We start from the raw sequence: 15,376 nt of genomic DNA, 5'->3' as shown, positions 1-15,376 counted from the left end.
CGTAATTTTAATGCGGCCATTTCTATCATCAAGTTTTAAAGAGAAATAGAAATTAAGATAACTGAATTTTTGCTTTATCATAAATTATTAAATCTTGTTCTATAATTATATAAAAGTTGAGATGAATTAAAATTTTTACTGGCAAGAAGATTTAAATAGAAAATAGCAAACAGTCTCGCGAATAAGATTATCCCTTGTCTGCGAACCAGGCAACAAGTGCTCTCCTCTCCATCTAGGAGAACATATCTCAATATCGTATTTGCACGAAGAAAACATAACGCATACAAATTGCATAAAAGAAGAAATGTTCGAAACAAGCAAATTATTCTTTTCTACAATGATTCAATCCGTAAAAAATAATTTCCTATAGATAGATGGGTATGTATGAAAGATTGTGCAAACATTGAGATAACAATCGAAATGCTTTGGGAAACGTAATATTTACGGCGGAAGAAAGAGAAGTATCAGGCAAGGGGACGTTAAAGAAATATACAATAAGACAGGCACAGTTTTGCAACGCGATAGTAACGAGCCGATTTTTAGAAAGAAACCGGAACGCAGCAAGAATAACCGTAAACGAACCGAGAGAGAGAGAGAGAGAGAGAGAGAGAGAGAGAGAGAGAGAGAGAGAGAGAGAAGGGAACGAAAGGTGAAGCATTCGAGAAATTTCGTGGAAACCTGAGAACTCGATGCGTGAATTTTATTTCGCGTAATATGCAATGATGGAGGCCTTGCAAGTTCAACGATCATTTCTCGCACAGCACTCGATCGTTGCCTAAATATTGAATGTTTGTACATGGCGCAAACCTAACCTCCAACTTAATCAAGCCTAATCTATTTGTCGTAATTTTGTTGGAAAGTTTGGTTTATTTCGGTTGATGATTCTGCCGGATTTATTAGAAATACGGGATATAAATTAACCTTTTATATTTTCGTTTAGTCGAAACGTAATCTAGAATCGGGTTCAAATCAAATTTAAATCTAACTTTGATCCCGTTTCTCGGTTGATTATTTTGTTATGGATAATTTATTTTCACGAATTTTCAACAATTTTCAACGAGAATTTGCCTCGAATTAAAGTTGAACGAATTTTAAAATACACGTGGAAGGATGGTAAAAGGCTGTCGATGGTGTCATGAATCACGCATCGTTAGCGATACGGTACTTTGGTATTCGTTTACATTGTGCTACACAGGGAAATGTGTTTTCTGAGCGATGAACCAGCGTGAGATACACCGAAATAAATTTATTACTCATACATTTTGGACTAATTCCCGGATCTTAATGGCATTCGCGAACAACAGCAACGCGATACCATAATTTTTAGATTAACACCAGCCGAATTGGCAATTTCTCAATTCTCGATCTCAACAATTTTTCTGAAAACTCTTTCGCCGAAAATGTATACTTTCTCGACAATTTTCTATCCTCAGAATTTTTACAATAGAAAAATTTATTTCGAAGAATTGAACGTTTTGTCGTAATTATTTTTTTTTTTTTTTTTTTTGTTAAAAAATTGTCAAAATTTTTCTTCGTTATTTCTGTTTTTGTACGCGTTACTATTTCTTTGACCTCGTTAGAAACATCTATGCATCTAACACTTAAGAATTAAAAAAACAAGATAATATCACAAAAATAAAGATCTAATAAAATTTAATAATAAATTTAATAATTCAATAATATAAATTTTTATATTTCAATAGAACAAATAAGTTTCAAATAATTTTAAAGTTTCAGATTCATCTATTCATCTAATCTAATACTTAAGAATTAAAAGACAAAGATGATATCATATCATAAAAATAAAGATCTAATGATATTTAATAATGAATAGTGTAATAAACAACATTTATATTAATCCTATGTAAATATGTTTGAAGCTTATTTCACATACAAAAAACAAAAAGTATTCAAAAATATAAACTTTCATCAGACTTACATTTCAATAATAACAAATAATTTTAAAATCGTTTCAGATTTATCTATGCATCTAACATTGAAGAGTTAAAAAAAAACAAAGATAATATCGTATCATAAAAATAAAAATTTAATAATATTTAAAAATAAAAATAACGTGATAAACAACATCACACAATCCTGTAAACATTAGCTCAGAACTTAATTCAATGTACAAAACACAAAAATAGAAACTTTTATTCAAACTTATATTCTAACAGAAACGAATAAATTTCCAAAATAATCTTAAAGCCGTTTCAGATTCATCGTCATTCATCTACAAGTCGCAAAAGGTTCGAAAGGGTTATGGTCGAAAACCTGAACCCCCCCTCCTGGACAATCCCTGAACGTTCCCATGAACGAGAGGGGCCACATTTACGGGAAACACGATAAAATTACGAGCTAGAAACGGGATTGTGCCGGGATTCCACTTTTATTTCGGGCCGAAGATGGGGTAGGGGTTCGTCGTTCGAGGTTCGAATAAGGATCGAATTCCGTTTTTCTTTTCGAAAAGCTGCTCGTTACCCCGAGCAACGGGTAGAGCCCGTGGCGCGCACACACGCGATTCGGTTGTGGGAACACACTCATCCGTTATTAATAGAATCTTGCTCAAATTTCTATTTTTAGAACGGCTTATATGCGCGCACGTGGCTTTATGTAAAAAGCTCGCGGAGTATATGATCGCCGCGGTCACGCCCACGCAGCCAAGTACTCGGGAAGCCATTGTGCCTGGACTTATCTCGGCTACTTCGCTCTAGAGTAGTACCTACATTTTTCACCGTTTTCAAAAGACACAATTATTGTAATCCAACCAAGTGCATTTTTACAATATTTAAAATATTTGACGGAGAAATATTATTGTGAGATATATATATATATATATATATACTGTTCTGTGTGATGCGATCGATTTGAAATAGATTCACAGCTCATCGGAATAAAATATGATTCAAACATTGCATTAATCCGAATTGGTTATCCAATTTACCGGATTATTCGGCATTTTTAGAATTTTATTCTGAAAAATTCTTTTATTCAAAATAAAAATTTCTTCGTTTTTCCAAACTCGTCGTGTGATCAATGTAGGGGGGGAAGGAATTTTTGGAAGAGGATATTGAGAAAAAAAAAAGCGTGGGGTATTATGGTTATTCCTTATGAAACATTAAACAATACCATTTTCCATTTGCTATTTCAACAGGAGGATAATAAAAAATGTATGGATACGCGTGTATAATTGGAACGTTAGCCGGAGACACGTGACCCATCACCGTGGAGCGTTGTCTCGTTGATTGACAACGGAATTTGATTATGTTTCTGAGAATGGATGTCCGTTCAATCGCGTTAAAAATAGCGGAAGCTAGCGCAAAGAGGAAGTGCTCAAAAATTCATCGTATCGCGAAAAACTATAGTCTCTTTATGCATGTATTTAATTAAGAAGTGCAACGATCTCGTCGCGTTATCATTATACACTATTCAAGAAAAACGGATACAATGGATCTTGGACGGGAAAATGTTAATTAAATTCGCATAAGCACGATAATAAAAATATCTAATTTGGGATATAAATAACTTTTAAGTATCGGTGATTATTTTTTCCAATTTTTAATTTCACAATTTTTTTCTTTTTTTTTTTTTTTTTTTTTTTTTTTTTTTTTTTTTTTTTTTTTTTGAAAAAATTCGTAAATTACGAACTCTTCTTCTTCGTAACGATCTTCCTTTAATTATTTTTAAACGAATAAGAAATCGTGGTCGTGAAACTTTTTCGAGTCTGTCATCCCATTAAAATCTGTCGAAAGGTAGAATAGAACTTTAACTCTTATCGGTGCTTCAAACGAATCTCTTTGAGGCGATGAAACTCAACCGATAACGAAACACATTCTGCACGAGACCGAAGAAAGAGAGAGAGAGAAAGTTCTATTAGTAGCCATTAAATTGAACCAGCGCGGCGCATAATGCAGAAATTCTTGACTCGTTCCACTTGACCGTCCTCTCTCCTTCGCCCCTCCTTTCACAAGCTGAAATTATTTCCGTCCTGCTGCGGGTGTTACATGATCGCGGAAGAGCTCTCTTCGAGCCATCCCTCGAAAATCATCGACTCGATATCCTCCCCCCCTCCCTCCCCCCGTTCCATAATTCACAAAATATTTCCCCATTTCTCTTCCAATCTAACTTCATTTTTTCATAAAAATATTTCTTTTCGAAACAGAATACGTTCTCTTGTTAAAAAATTTTTAAAAAAGAATTTAAAAAAAAATGATACTATAATTATATAAATAATAATCTATAATTATATAAATAATTATATAAATAATTATCCTCAAAAATATTACAATCTTTCATTTTTATTCCTTTTTTTTTTTCACGATTCGTGAACATTAAAATTTTAAATTTATCCTTTAAAAATTTTTCGCTTCCACAATTTTTTCTCATTCTCTCTGCATCTCTTTCATAGATAATTTTTTTTTATCTAAATATCACCAAAAAATTGTAGAATCGTTCATCTCCTGCGAGATAAACCGCGCAAAAATACCGTGTGTTTACAAACACGAGGCGATAAATATAAAAAAACGTAAATCGAGCCTGTTTCTTTAAATCTCTCTCTCTCTCTCTCTCTCTCTCTCTCTCTCTCTCTCTCTCTCTCTCTCTCGATTTCTATAGGCGGCGATGTCGCGCCTTCCGATAACGCGGTACAAATTCATGGAAATTTCGGGACGAATGGGATCGAACGGTGTTTTCCAGGGACTCCCTCTTCGTCGAGAGCCGTGCGGGAATGCGAAACTCAGGAAAGTAGATATAAGCGTAGAGGATGGCCTAGTTGCCATCGCGGCCATCCGAAATATTAGAATAAGCCCACGCGCGTAATACAATCCCGTTGGTAAGGTAACCAAATTTAGCATGTGACTTAGCAGACGCCCTCGAGACACTTGCATGACTCAGATCGAGCAGGAAAGAAAAAGAGATGAGAAGGGTAGAACCACCTGAGGAGGAGGGTAACTGCGGAGGAAAAAAAATTAACGGTCCGTGTTTTATTGCGCAAGAACGTGATTTCGTGTTATTTCAGTTCCGAGTTGTTGTCCGTAAGTTGGTAAGACTGGCGACGAGAGAAAGTGAGGTTAAGTCAGCTTCAGGCTTGAGATTTTTTTATTGGTAAATTGTTAAAATTGATTTTATATTACATCTTATATTGCATGGATATTTTAGTTTGAGTTAATTGTAAATTGTGATTAATTGTGAAATTGAGAAAATGGGAAAGTGAGGTTAATTCACTCGTATGATTTGAAAAAAAATTTTTAATAAATTTTTGAATCAGAGGTTGAGTTGAATTAAAGGCTCGATGATAGAGTGTGATTTTTTTATTTCTAAGTCTGGATTAAGTTTGAAATATCTCCTACAATTGCACGTTTTGACTTTGTGTCAATTTAAGAATAAGGACAAGTCATGTCAAATTCGATTTTATTTCAATTAGAAGTCCATTGTGTTTGGACTCCAGTCTAAGTTAGCCTCGTACCGGGTCTAAGTTAAGCCTGCGTTTAATCTAGACTATCTTTTGCAATAGTCCTTGGTACGGTCGTGGTTAGGTCAGGGTTGGAGCGGAATTAGATGTAAATAAAGTCTAGCGGTGTAAATCTCGAGTACTTAGGCGTATTTTTTTGCAATAATCCTTGGTCCAGCCTAAACTTAGCCATAGCAATATTCATATTTAAACGAAGTTCAAGTATGAAGTTAAATCCAATAGTTGCTTAATACACCTAATTAAATTCATTTCATTTGAAATAAATTGAAGGTTAAAATAAAATATTTAAATTAAAAGCAAGTTAACTTTAGAAGAACACGTCAAATTGAAATATTTATATTGGTACAAAAGATATTTTTGATTCAAACTTATATATGATATATTTATAATGATAGTGCAATCATGCTGAACATTTTTAATTCTTATTTTTTTAAATACTTTTTTTTTTGTTGCCTATTTTTCTTTCTCTTTTACTTTTGTGACAATAAAAAATCTTGATACATTAGTTAGTCCTAAGATGACTAATATCTTGTTTTGCCTAGTTTACATCATATCTATTTTTCATTTTAATAATATTTCAATTATGACAAAAAGTCATGTATTCTTTCTTCTTTATCTTGATAAATTTATTTATTATCATTTGATAACTTTTTAAACATCTATAGAAATATATATAGGGAAGTTATATTGCAGTTTAAATAATAAACTTAAATATGACCCTGATTAATGTCATGGTTTTAAGTGAACGACCTACTTATAAAATATTGCATTTTGGCGCAAGCGCAATAGATCTACCGAATTATTCTCGATCGAAAGAAATTAATTAATAGAATTTGCAGAACGGTGTTGAAAATTTATTAGCAATTTACTCTGCACAGCAATTTACTAAAAATTTAAGATAAAGACATCGTTCTTATTTCTTTTATAATCGATTTTATCTACATCAAATTAATCTTTTAATACACCCAATATTAATTTTCCTAGATTTTTAATCTCGAAATGGTTTTAGATTAAAAAAGATCAAGAATTTTCATTTTTTAAAGAGAGATTTGTGAAGTGGTTTGTCTAGGTTTGATTTATTTGGAATGGTTTACTTACGTTTGACTTAGTTTGGTCTAGATGTTAAATTTAAATTAAATTTAGATTTAAATTAAGAATTTTTATCTCGATCGAGTTTGAATGAAGTTTGCCTTAGGTTTGAATAAGATTTAGGATTCTAGATGTTTGAATTAGATTTTAACTTTAGAATAAAATTCGTATTAAATTCGTGGTAAATCTGAATCAGAATCATAATTTCGAATAATTCTAAGAGTCTGTGAGAGGCGTTATTCCTAAAGTTGTTAAAAGTAGAATCGAGACACAATGACTGCTGACGAATTTCGCGTTTCGCAATCAGCTGAGTCATTAGCTGCATCTCGGATAAAACAAGATAGTTGGCGACAGAACTCATCTTCAACAACAGTTTCACTCGGATCCTAAACTCGACTTGCTCCTTATTATACAATACCATTTATATTACATTGTATGCACATTTGTCTTGTGCCAATTACGATTGAATTTTCGATACGAGATATCTAACAATCCTTGGAATCTCTCGAATTGTATGGAATTATTAATAATTATTCACGGGAAAAAAAAGGGGAGACCAGGTTAAAAAAAAAATTTTAATTTCTCTATATCGTCTCGTTAACGACAAATCTTAACGGTATATGTAAAATATATGTAAGTTGCAGTCCAATAAGAGAAAATTAATATCGCGCAAGAAGTTTGCAAGATCATAAGAATTTTGGTGCAGTTCACAGGAGTTAATTATTGCGAGATTTACGGCGCAACTTCCAGTGCCGGGTTGCCTATCAATCTCGATGAAATATGCGGCCGACTCGCCATTGAATTTTGGCTGATCGAATTTATCGTCCTGGAAAATTTATGCGCAAAATCCATTCTGTCTGCCGAACGAATTGCTTTGACAATTTTCGATAATAACTCGCCTCTCTCGTGATAGAATTTTCGCGAGAAAAAAAAAAAAGAAAAGAAAGGAAAGGAAAGGAAATACGATTTTCCCAAATCTCACGATTGTCATCAAAGAAAGCGCTATATTCTTACGTTTACGCGCACTACTCGTGTGTAGTTAAATATAGAGATTCATTATTCACCAGAAACCAGTCTGCCAATAATACTTGGACAATCTTCAATTTCATTTTCCAATGGCACACTCAGCATCCTAATTTTGATGCAATTTCGTGCACTTTGTTGCCGCCGTTATCGAACACCTGGCTTAATTAGTCTAACCATTGTTGGTCGGCCTTTACGATGTAACATTCGCTGCTGCGATTCAGTGTATTCGCAGAATTAATCGTTCGGTTTAGCGTGTTAAATTTTTAATCCAGCCTGGTGGAATCGCGTTCTATTGAATAATCCTATTGCGTCCCTGTTAAACAAATATTTTCTCTCGTTAGATATATTAATCTTGTATTATATCGAGATCTTTTTAATCATACGAGTTTGATGAAATAAAAAAGAATTTAAGAATTAGATATTAATAAAAAATAATAGTTAATACTTTTCAAACATATGAGAGACATGTATTTACTGAGTTTCCATTTCCTTTTCTCCATTCAATCAAACAATTTCCAAAAGAAAAAAAAAAATCATTCAAAATCTATCTTATTCCTATTATCTCGATTTTATGTCAACAATTCTTGAAAAAATTCTTCGTACTGGAACAGAATATAAAATGAAATATAAATGAAATATAAATGGAATATAAAATGAGCAATCATGAGTATTTGATAATTGTCATACATTAACCTAAAGCATGATGTAGCAGAGTTAACCTACTTCGTCGACATAACCTCCATCCATCTTTGACAAAGTTCCCCCTGCCTCGAACCAACCAAGGATCGATTCCACGATCGAATTTCCACGCGAACAAGAGCCCGTGATTCGAATCTTCTCGCTCGTTAATCGCTCATTAACGCATTCGTTAAACGTGACAAAGCGGATGAGTCGGCCCTTGTCGCACGTGCGACAATTTATTTCGCAGCCGCGGATATTTCGGTGGCCAATAAAGTTTCCTCAATAATGATGATATCTGATAGGGATCCGATAATAGAAAGGTCGGCTAGAAGTTAGGCAGCCGGCCCAGTTTTTCGTGTATCCGTAACACGCACGAGCACGCTCACGGTGACAAATATTTTTCAAGGTAACCCAGTTGAAATATTCCGCCACCACTCTCCTCGAGAGCGTAGCCGATTTAATAATTCCCCAGTTCGTTGCCAACCCCGAGAGTCTGCTTGCTTGTTACATTATGCGACATAATGACTCGATCGTGAACGAATTTTCCAAATCTGATCGAAGCGTGACGAAATGAGAAACAAAGTGTTTATGGAACAATTTTTAATAAGAGAAATATTGGATTATTTTTAGAGATCGTAAGATGCCGTGGAATTTCTTGAATCTTTTACATTTGTAATTTATTGGCTAATAATGGTAAAATGATAAATTGACAAGTGGTAAATTATAAATCACGTATTTTCGTGTGATAAATAACAATGAATGAGACAATTAGATAATGTGCTAAAAAATTTATTAGCATTTTTAATAGTCAGTAGGATTGCTAGTATTTATCTAGGAATTTAGGAATCTAGAGATCCCTAGATTTTCCTTTTTTTTCCTGTTGCGTTAATCTGTTAAAAATAAATTATAAATCATTTTTATATTTTATAAAATTAAGATAATTTTCTCACTAGAAATGACAAATGTTCCTGATTGTTTTTAATTTAATTAATTTTCCAGAAATGTTAACGATATTTCAAATTTCGTATTTATTAACATTGTTATTATTCATTAGGAAGAAAAATTAGTTTCGCGAGTTAATTTTCCAAGAAGGAGTATAGTTTAAATTCGAAGAAATTTCGAAAAACAAACCACTCCAAAAGTTGGCCCACCGTTTCGACTGGTAAAATATGACATACGAGAAAATCTAGTGTCGTATGCAGTTTCTAAACAGCTCGCAATTGGCAGGAATTATACGTGCGATGTAACATGAGTTCAGAAATAATATACCATAGTTGAAAAATAAATAGTACAATTTAACCCTTTATCCAAACATCATAAAGATGTTTTAAAAATGCCTTAAAGATATCCTGTCTGCTTGTCTTGTAAACAAATCTTTTAAAGATATTTCTTTAAAAGATATTTTAATAATATCTTTCGGAAAATATCTCTTAAAAATTGTATGCAACCTGGATAACTATTTTTCAATATACATCGTAAATTAAATCGTTAAATTATTAACTAATCAGAAAATTTGAAAAACATTTCCAATCTTTTCCAACATTCGATATCAATCAAATTTTTATTCTCTTCCATTATCGCGTACATAAAAATTTCTAGTTAAAAATAATCAGATTGCTATCATTGTTTACATTGTTAGCTCACTACAATATTTAAATGACGGCGTAATGCCAATGCCAAGATTTGTAAATTAGGAAATTTGGTGAGAGACGATTTGTCGAAATCTGATACGAAATCACTCAAATTAACTCTCCGTCTTGGAGAAACCGGAGGGAAAGGATTTTAAATTAAAACCTGGTGCCGGATGCTACGACTATGGCTGGCGCCATATCAAAAGGCACACTTGCTCCTCACGCCAAGTATGTAAGAAATGAGAACGACTACCTCGATCATGTCTATTCCTGAGTTTCTACCTGATCAACTTCATTTCATTTCACTTCACATTCACCAAGAGTAAAAGTTACCAAGTACACGAGATCTCATTTCTAGGTTAGTTGGCCATTTTTCATTCAGTAGTCTCTCACGCTTTACGTATATACGTATTTCAAGTATATGGGAATTATACTTGTACGTGATTCCAAGAAAATAAGATGAATTTCAAAGATGAAAGAAATATCATGAAGATGCTGTTTTAATTTGGAAATTGTGGAATTGTGCCATTTCTTTTTTTTTTTTTTTTCTTGAATTTTTAATTTCTAAATATTTTTTTTTCTTTAATTAAAGAATTAAATTTTTTATAAAAATAATGCAATCATTTTTTTTATTTTTTAACCGAAAAAAAGTTTTAGAATTAAAAATTTCTATAAGATTAAAATTTTCTTGATATCATTTCAAATAATTATATTTTTTTATTTTTTATATGAAAAAATATCTTTTATAATTTAAATATCAATATAAATATGGTTCTCGCAGTGCCATCTTCTTGTAATAGCGCATCAACTAAATTATGGAATGATATAATAAAACCCAGATGATAGTTTTGCAGTAATGCTATCCATCTTGTGGTGCCATCTTTTTTTACCTGACTATGAATATTTTAAAAGATCAAATGATAATAGAGATTGTAATAAATTCAATTAAAAATGGAATCTTTTATTTTTTTAAATTAATAACTTAGTTTTATATTATAATTCTTATTACTTTATTATTTTATTATATCAACATTTTACACAAAAAATAATATAACATATTCAAATATAATATATTTTAAACGTTCATTATCAAATTTATCATCATCATTATAATAAAAATCAATTTTTTTATATAAAATTTATTTTCAATGTCAAGATTAATTTATACAGAAATTAAACAATTTTACAATTTTTTTTTATGTAATATCAATATTAATAATACATTTTAACTATGTCCAAAATATATCCAAAAATTGGACATTAATGATAAAAGGTTGAATTTCTTCTTGTTGAAGAATCCAAGATGGCTAATTCAATAAAAGAATATTAATAACGATGGAATACATTTCTCCATCATTTTCTAAAATTATACGGCGTAGATCCACGCATCTGGAAGGAGCTAAAATAAATTTAGATCGACCTGTTACGATGAAGGCCGTGCCAAGCTCTCGAATCTCGTGGCAAATGTGTGTACAACAACGATACACAATGCTAATTACAATATCACTATTTTCGTGCCGCTGTAAACTCGGAAGCCAACACGTCTCGATGCGATTCAATTCATTTCCACCTGTTATTTGTCGTCAAACAAGCAATTTTCGCGATTTTGTTAATAACAGTGGTTATTTCATGATTAATTTGAATTATTCCATCTGAGTAATGTATAATTCGAATATACCAATAAATATACCAATAAATATCGAATTGAATATTTTTCTTTTACTTTTAAGTTAAAGATCTTTGAATCATTTAAATTAAAGATGTATTGTAAAAACTTTTTAATATTAAAAAAATTAATTTTTAAATTAAAAATTTGCTTAGAAGTTAGAAACTCGAGAAATGTTTTATGGAAAATTTTAAATTTTTCCTAAACAATTTTGATAATTAAGATAAACAAAATTTTTTTAAGTTATAAATACAAAAAAATTATGTTATAAATACATTATGTAAATAAAACGTCAAACAGTACAATGAATTCATTCTCAGGATCGATGTGGGTACGCATGAAAGTCATTCAGAAGTTAAATGGCACCAAAGTAAAATTGTATTACGTTAAAATTTATTATAAATTCAATGACTGCATTGTATAAATTCCAACAACGTAATACGAAACTTTTAATAAATTTTCGTGTCTATTTACTAGAAAATCGTGCGAAGAAAATTATAACAACATGCAATCTCGTTTATTTTTTTTTTTTTTTCTTCAAAAAATAAAAATCTAAACTTTCTGTAAATCGTGGTAACCTTCGAGAAGTCGTATATTTTTATTCCTTTCGTTCTAATTATATCCTCTACGTCGTCACGATTTGTTAAAATTTTATCGTCTTTCTCAAAATTTTTCTCCCTTAGCTTTTCTCTCTTTTCTCTTTCCCTTTTTTCTATTCTTTTCAACAATGTGACATTTTTTATCAAATTTAATTCTCAATTAAACGCATCTAGAGATGCGTTTCCTGACAATCTAAAGATTCTTAGAAGCAAAATTGCTATTTTGAAAATTTGGAAATAGCGAAAATTTCGAAAATACCTATCAAAATAAATCATACGATAAATTAAGAAAAGTGAGATCTGTATTTAGAGATCAAAAATACTACACGTGATGCTTCTACTAAACAATGTAATAAAATTATTACTGACCATCTGTTTTATTCACTATTTTGTCTCATATTTTTATCTAATCTTGTCGAGAAGAAAATTAAAAATATCCGATATATTATGCAGACGGATTATACTGATGAACCTAATGGATCAAGGATAATATCGATTAAACCAATTCGTTCTTAAATTATAAATATATGTTATATATATATATATATTATTTAATTACAAAATACAAAATAAGTACAATATATATATACACGTACATACAAAATATAAATTTTTCTTGGATCTAAACCAATTAGGATTTACTTTCCTAGAAGAATCTTGCGGGTGGCACCAATGCTTTGACCCGATTGGGTAGCACCTTTATTGGAACCGGCTTGCAGACCAATCACGGTTTGCCCAGCACGCAATTGCTCCTCAGTGAATTCACGTTTACATTCATCAGCTGGTTTGGGTCCTAGATAGGGTCCTTTCCATTCTGGGTGCTTATACGTCTATGGAAAAAAAGGAGAATTTCACATGAAAGCAACTTAGAAAAGTTATTAGTTACAAAAATAATACTAGAAAGAAATATTATTAGTGATATTTTAAATTTAATATAAGAAAAAGCTTTCAATTTGAAAAACTAAAATTTGAATTGAAATTTGAAGCAATGCTGAATTTCATTCCATTCATGAAATATATTATTAATCCATTTATGGATTACTTCATTCATGTTAAATATTCAATGCTATTTTTTTTTGGACATTATACGTCTATTTCATTATATCTATATGTCTATTTCATTATATCAATATCATTATATATGTACTATTCATGATGCTATAACTAAATGCACTGTAATTGATATTGCTCCATTTATATTTAATAATACATATAAATCAACTCTTAGCTAACTTACCGTACGACCAAGAGCAAAGAGGGTCGTCACAACCTGTGCGATGTCTTTTTTCTCCCACAAGTCGACTGTTTGGAATACATCAACGTCAGCTACGCCATAATCCTTTAGAGCTTTCTGGAACCTAATTCGAAATAGAATTTAAAAATCTCTTCCCAGATAATATAATCCAATGAATAATAAATTTATCATAGTTGCAATATTATATTTTAAATATTTTTTTTTTTAAATTTATACGATTATATTTTTAATTTATCATAAAAGAAAATCTTACGCGTTGATGTTTTCCATCATTTTGAATTGGCCACCAGAACTGTTGATCTTTGAGATCGATCCTGGGGAAATCTTGTTCATCAGGTGACACAGCACTTGTCCATCCTTAATAACATCCTCGAACAGTTCACCAGGTGGGAATTTTTTGCCCAAAATAGACTCGATCCATTCTTGAGCTTCTTTTTCCTGCTCTGGATTACGCTTTGCAGCGATCTACGAAAAGAGAAAAATTAAAATGAAATTACATTTCTATATAACATCGCTGGAATATCGTAAAATTTATATATTAAGTCTAAATATATGTATATATTTTTTATTAATCAACAATCATTTACAAGATTCTAGTTTCATGCATATAATACATTTTTAAGAAAAATATTTTTAAAGACATTTCTAAATATATTTTGCAAATTCTTTCCCTCAAAAAACTCGTTTAACATTCGCGTGAAACTTGTGTCCAAAGTTCTCAAAAATCCAAAATTTCAAATATTCATATAAGAAGAAAAAAGACGAAAAACAAAAATCCTCTTTGTAAAAACTCTAATAAATACGATTTTAATTTCAGCAAATTGTCGCCAATAATGCCGTTAATAAAAGTCACAATAATTCACAAAATGGAATTTTGAAAGCCATTCTGAGCGAGATCAAGTTGCAACGATCTCGCTGCGAACTAAACGATTCGTCCACGATTACTGATCGACGATGCACAAAGATCCTCGTGTTATCATACCTTGGCGCGCACTTGACGTTCGAGAGCCATCCTTGTATCCTGCGTAGTTTCTTGAAGAGGACTGAAGTGCTTGGTCCGAGGGCTGCTCCTTCTTATAGTCGTGAAAGATGGCGGGAATACGACCCACGCTCCGAAGGAAGGTGTCCAACACGGGTGGAGACCTCGTGTGTTTCGAAAAAGACCACGCTACATCCGTGTCCGTGTACGTGCTTTCCACGTCTTTTCGACGATCTAATATTAGCGGCTTATTCACTTGGATAGTAGAATTTCCAAAATCGCGGCTGCCAAACTGCATCTCTACGATAAACACGGGAATCGTTACGCATGCAATGGATAGGGTATAGGGAATGGATGTGATCACATAGATTTAAGAAGAACATCCGTGAACAAGAGTGCAAATATATTTAAACTCTCTCGAGAATTATCGTCAGGGATGATCAGATATTCACTTTCAACACGGTGCTCATTTTTGCAAAGAATAGTGTCAAAACTGTTTTACTCTCGAATAATTCTATTCTAAGAAATTTTCTAAGAAAGGATTGAAGGACTCATCGTTAAAGGGAGAGATGTATACACGTGAGAGGTAATAATATGATTTTGGAATTAATAAAAATGAGATGAATCAAGTATCCGTGTATATATGGAAAATAATTATTTTGTACATGATGATTATTTTATTCTGTACTTTGTTTCACATTTTCAATATGCAATGTCTGGTTTGTTTGATCCTTTTTGGTAGAAATATTGGTAATGACTTGGAAGGCTGACTAATTCTAGGCAGATTCTACTTCCGCTTTCTTGATTATACTGATTGTTCACTGACTTTCTTTCTTTTATTTTGAACGATCAATCATGTTATTTATTTAAGTATTGGTTATATTGAAATATATAATAATAATAATAAAATCTAAATTTTGTAAATAAGTTTTTAAAAAATTTTTAAAATGAGTTTTTTATCATTTTATCATTTTTACCAT

General features: G+C 31.5%; 1 protein-coding gene across 1 annotated transcript; it reads right to left on the bottom strand.

Moving 5' to 3' along the window:
- Positions 1–12,674: 12,674 nt before the first annotated feature.
- LOC122717387 (muscle-specific protein 20) lies at positions 12,675–14,556 on the bottom strand. Its single transcript, XM_043941428.1, has 4 exons — positions 14,400–14,556; positions 13,671–13,882; positions 13,400–13,520; positions 12,675–12,992 (listed from the first exon to the last, which is right to left on the bottom strand). The coding sequence occupies exons 1-4, from the start codon at positions 14,427–14,429 to the stop codon at positions 12,801–12,803; spliced, it is 555 nt and encodes a 184-aa protein (XP_043797363.1). The 5' UTR covers positions 14,430–14,556; the 3' UTR covers positions 12,675–12,800.
- Positions 14,557–15,376: the final 820 nt, after the last annotated feature.

The sequence above is a fragment of the Apis laboriosa genome, unplaced genomic scaffold (genome assembly GCF_014066325.1).
Source record: "Apis laboriosa isolate Shangri-la unplaced genomic scaffold, ASM1406632v1 scaffold4_cov146, whole genome shotgun sequence".
Taxonomy (NCBI): Eukaryota; Metazoa; Arthropoda; class Insecta; order Hymenoptera; family Apidae; genus Apis; species Apis laboriosa.
The sequence above is the reverse complement of the archived record's forward strand: the minus strand, read 5'-3'. Positions and strand labels throughout refer to the sequence as shown.

Bases quoted from the DNA above. Each gene is read 5' to 3' on its own strand.
- LOC122717387 (XM_043941428.1), bottom strand. From the start codon at position 14,429: ATGGCTCTCGAACGTCAAGTGCGCGCCAAG. The intron at 13,883-14,399 runs GTATGATAACAC...CTCTTTTCGTAG, and splicing joins AACGTCAAGTGCGCGCCAAG to ATCGCTGCAAAGCGTAATCC. The intron at 13,521-13,670 runs GTAAGATTTTCT...ATTTCGAATTAG, and splicing joins ATGATGGAAAACATCAACGC to GTTCCAGAAAGCTCTAAAGG.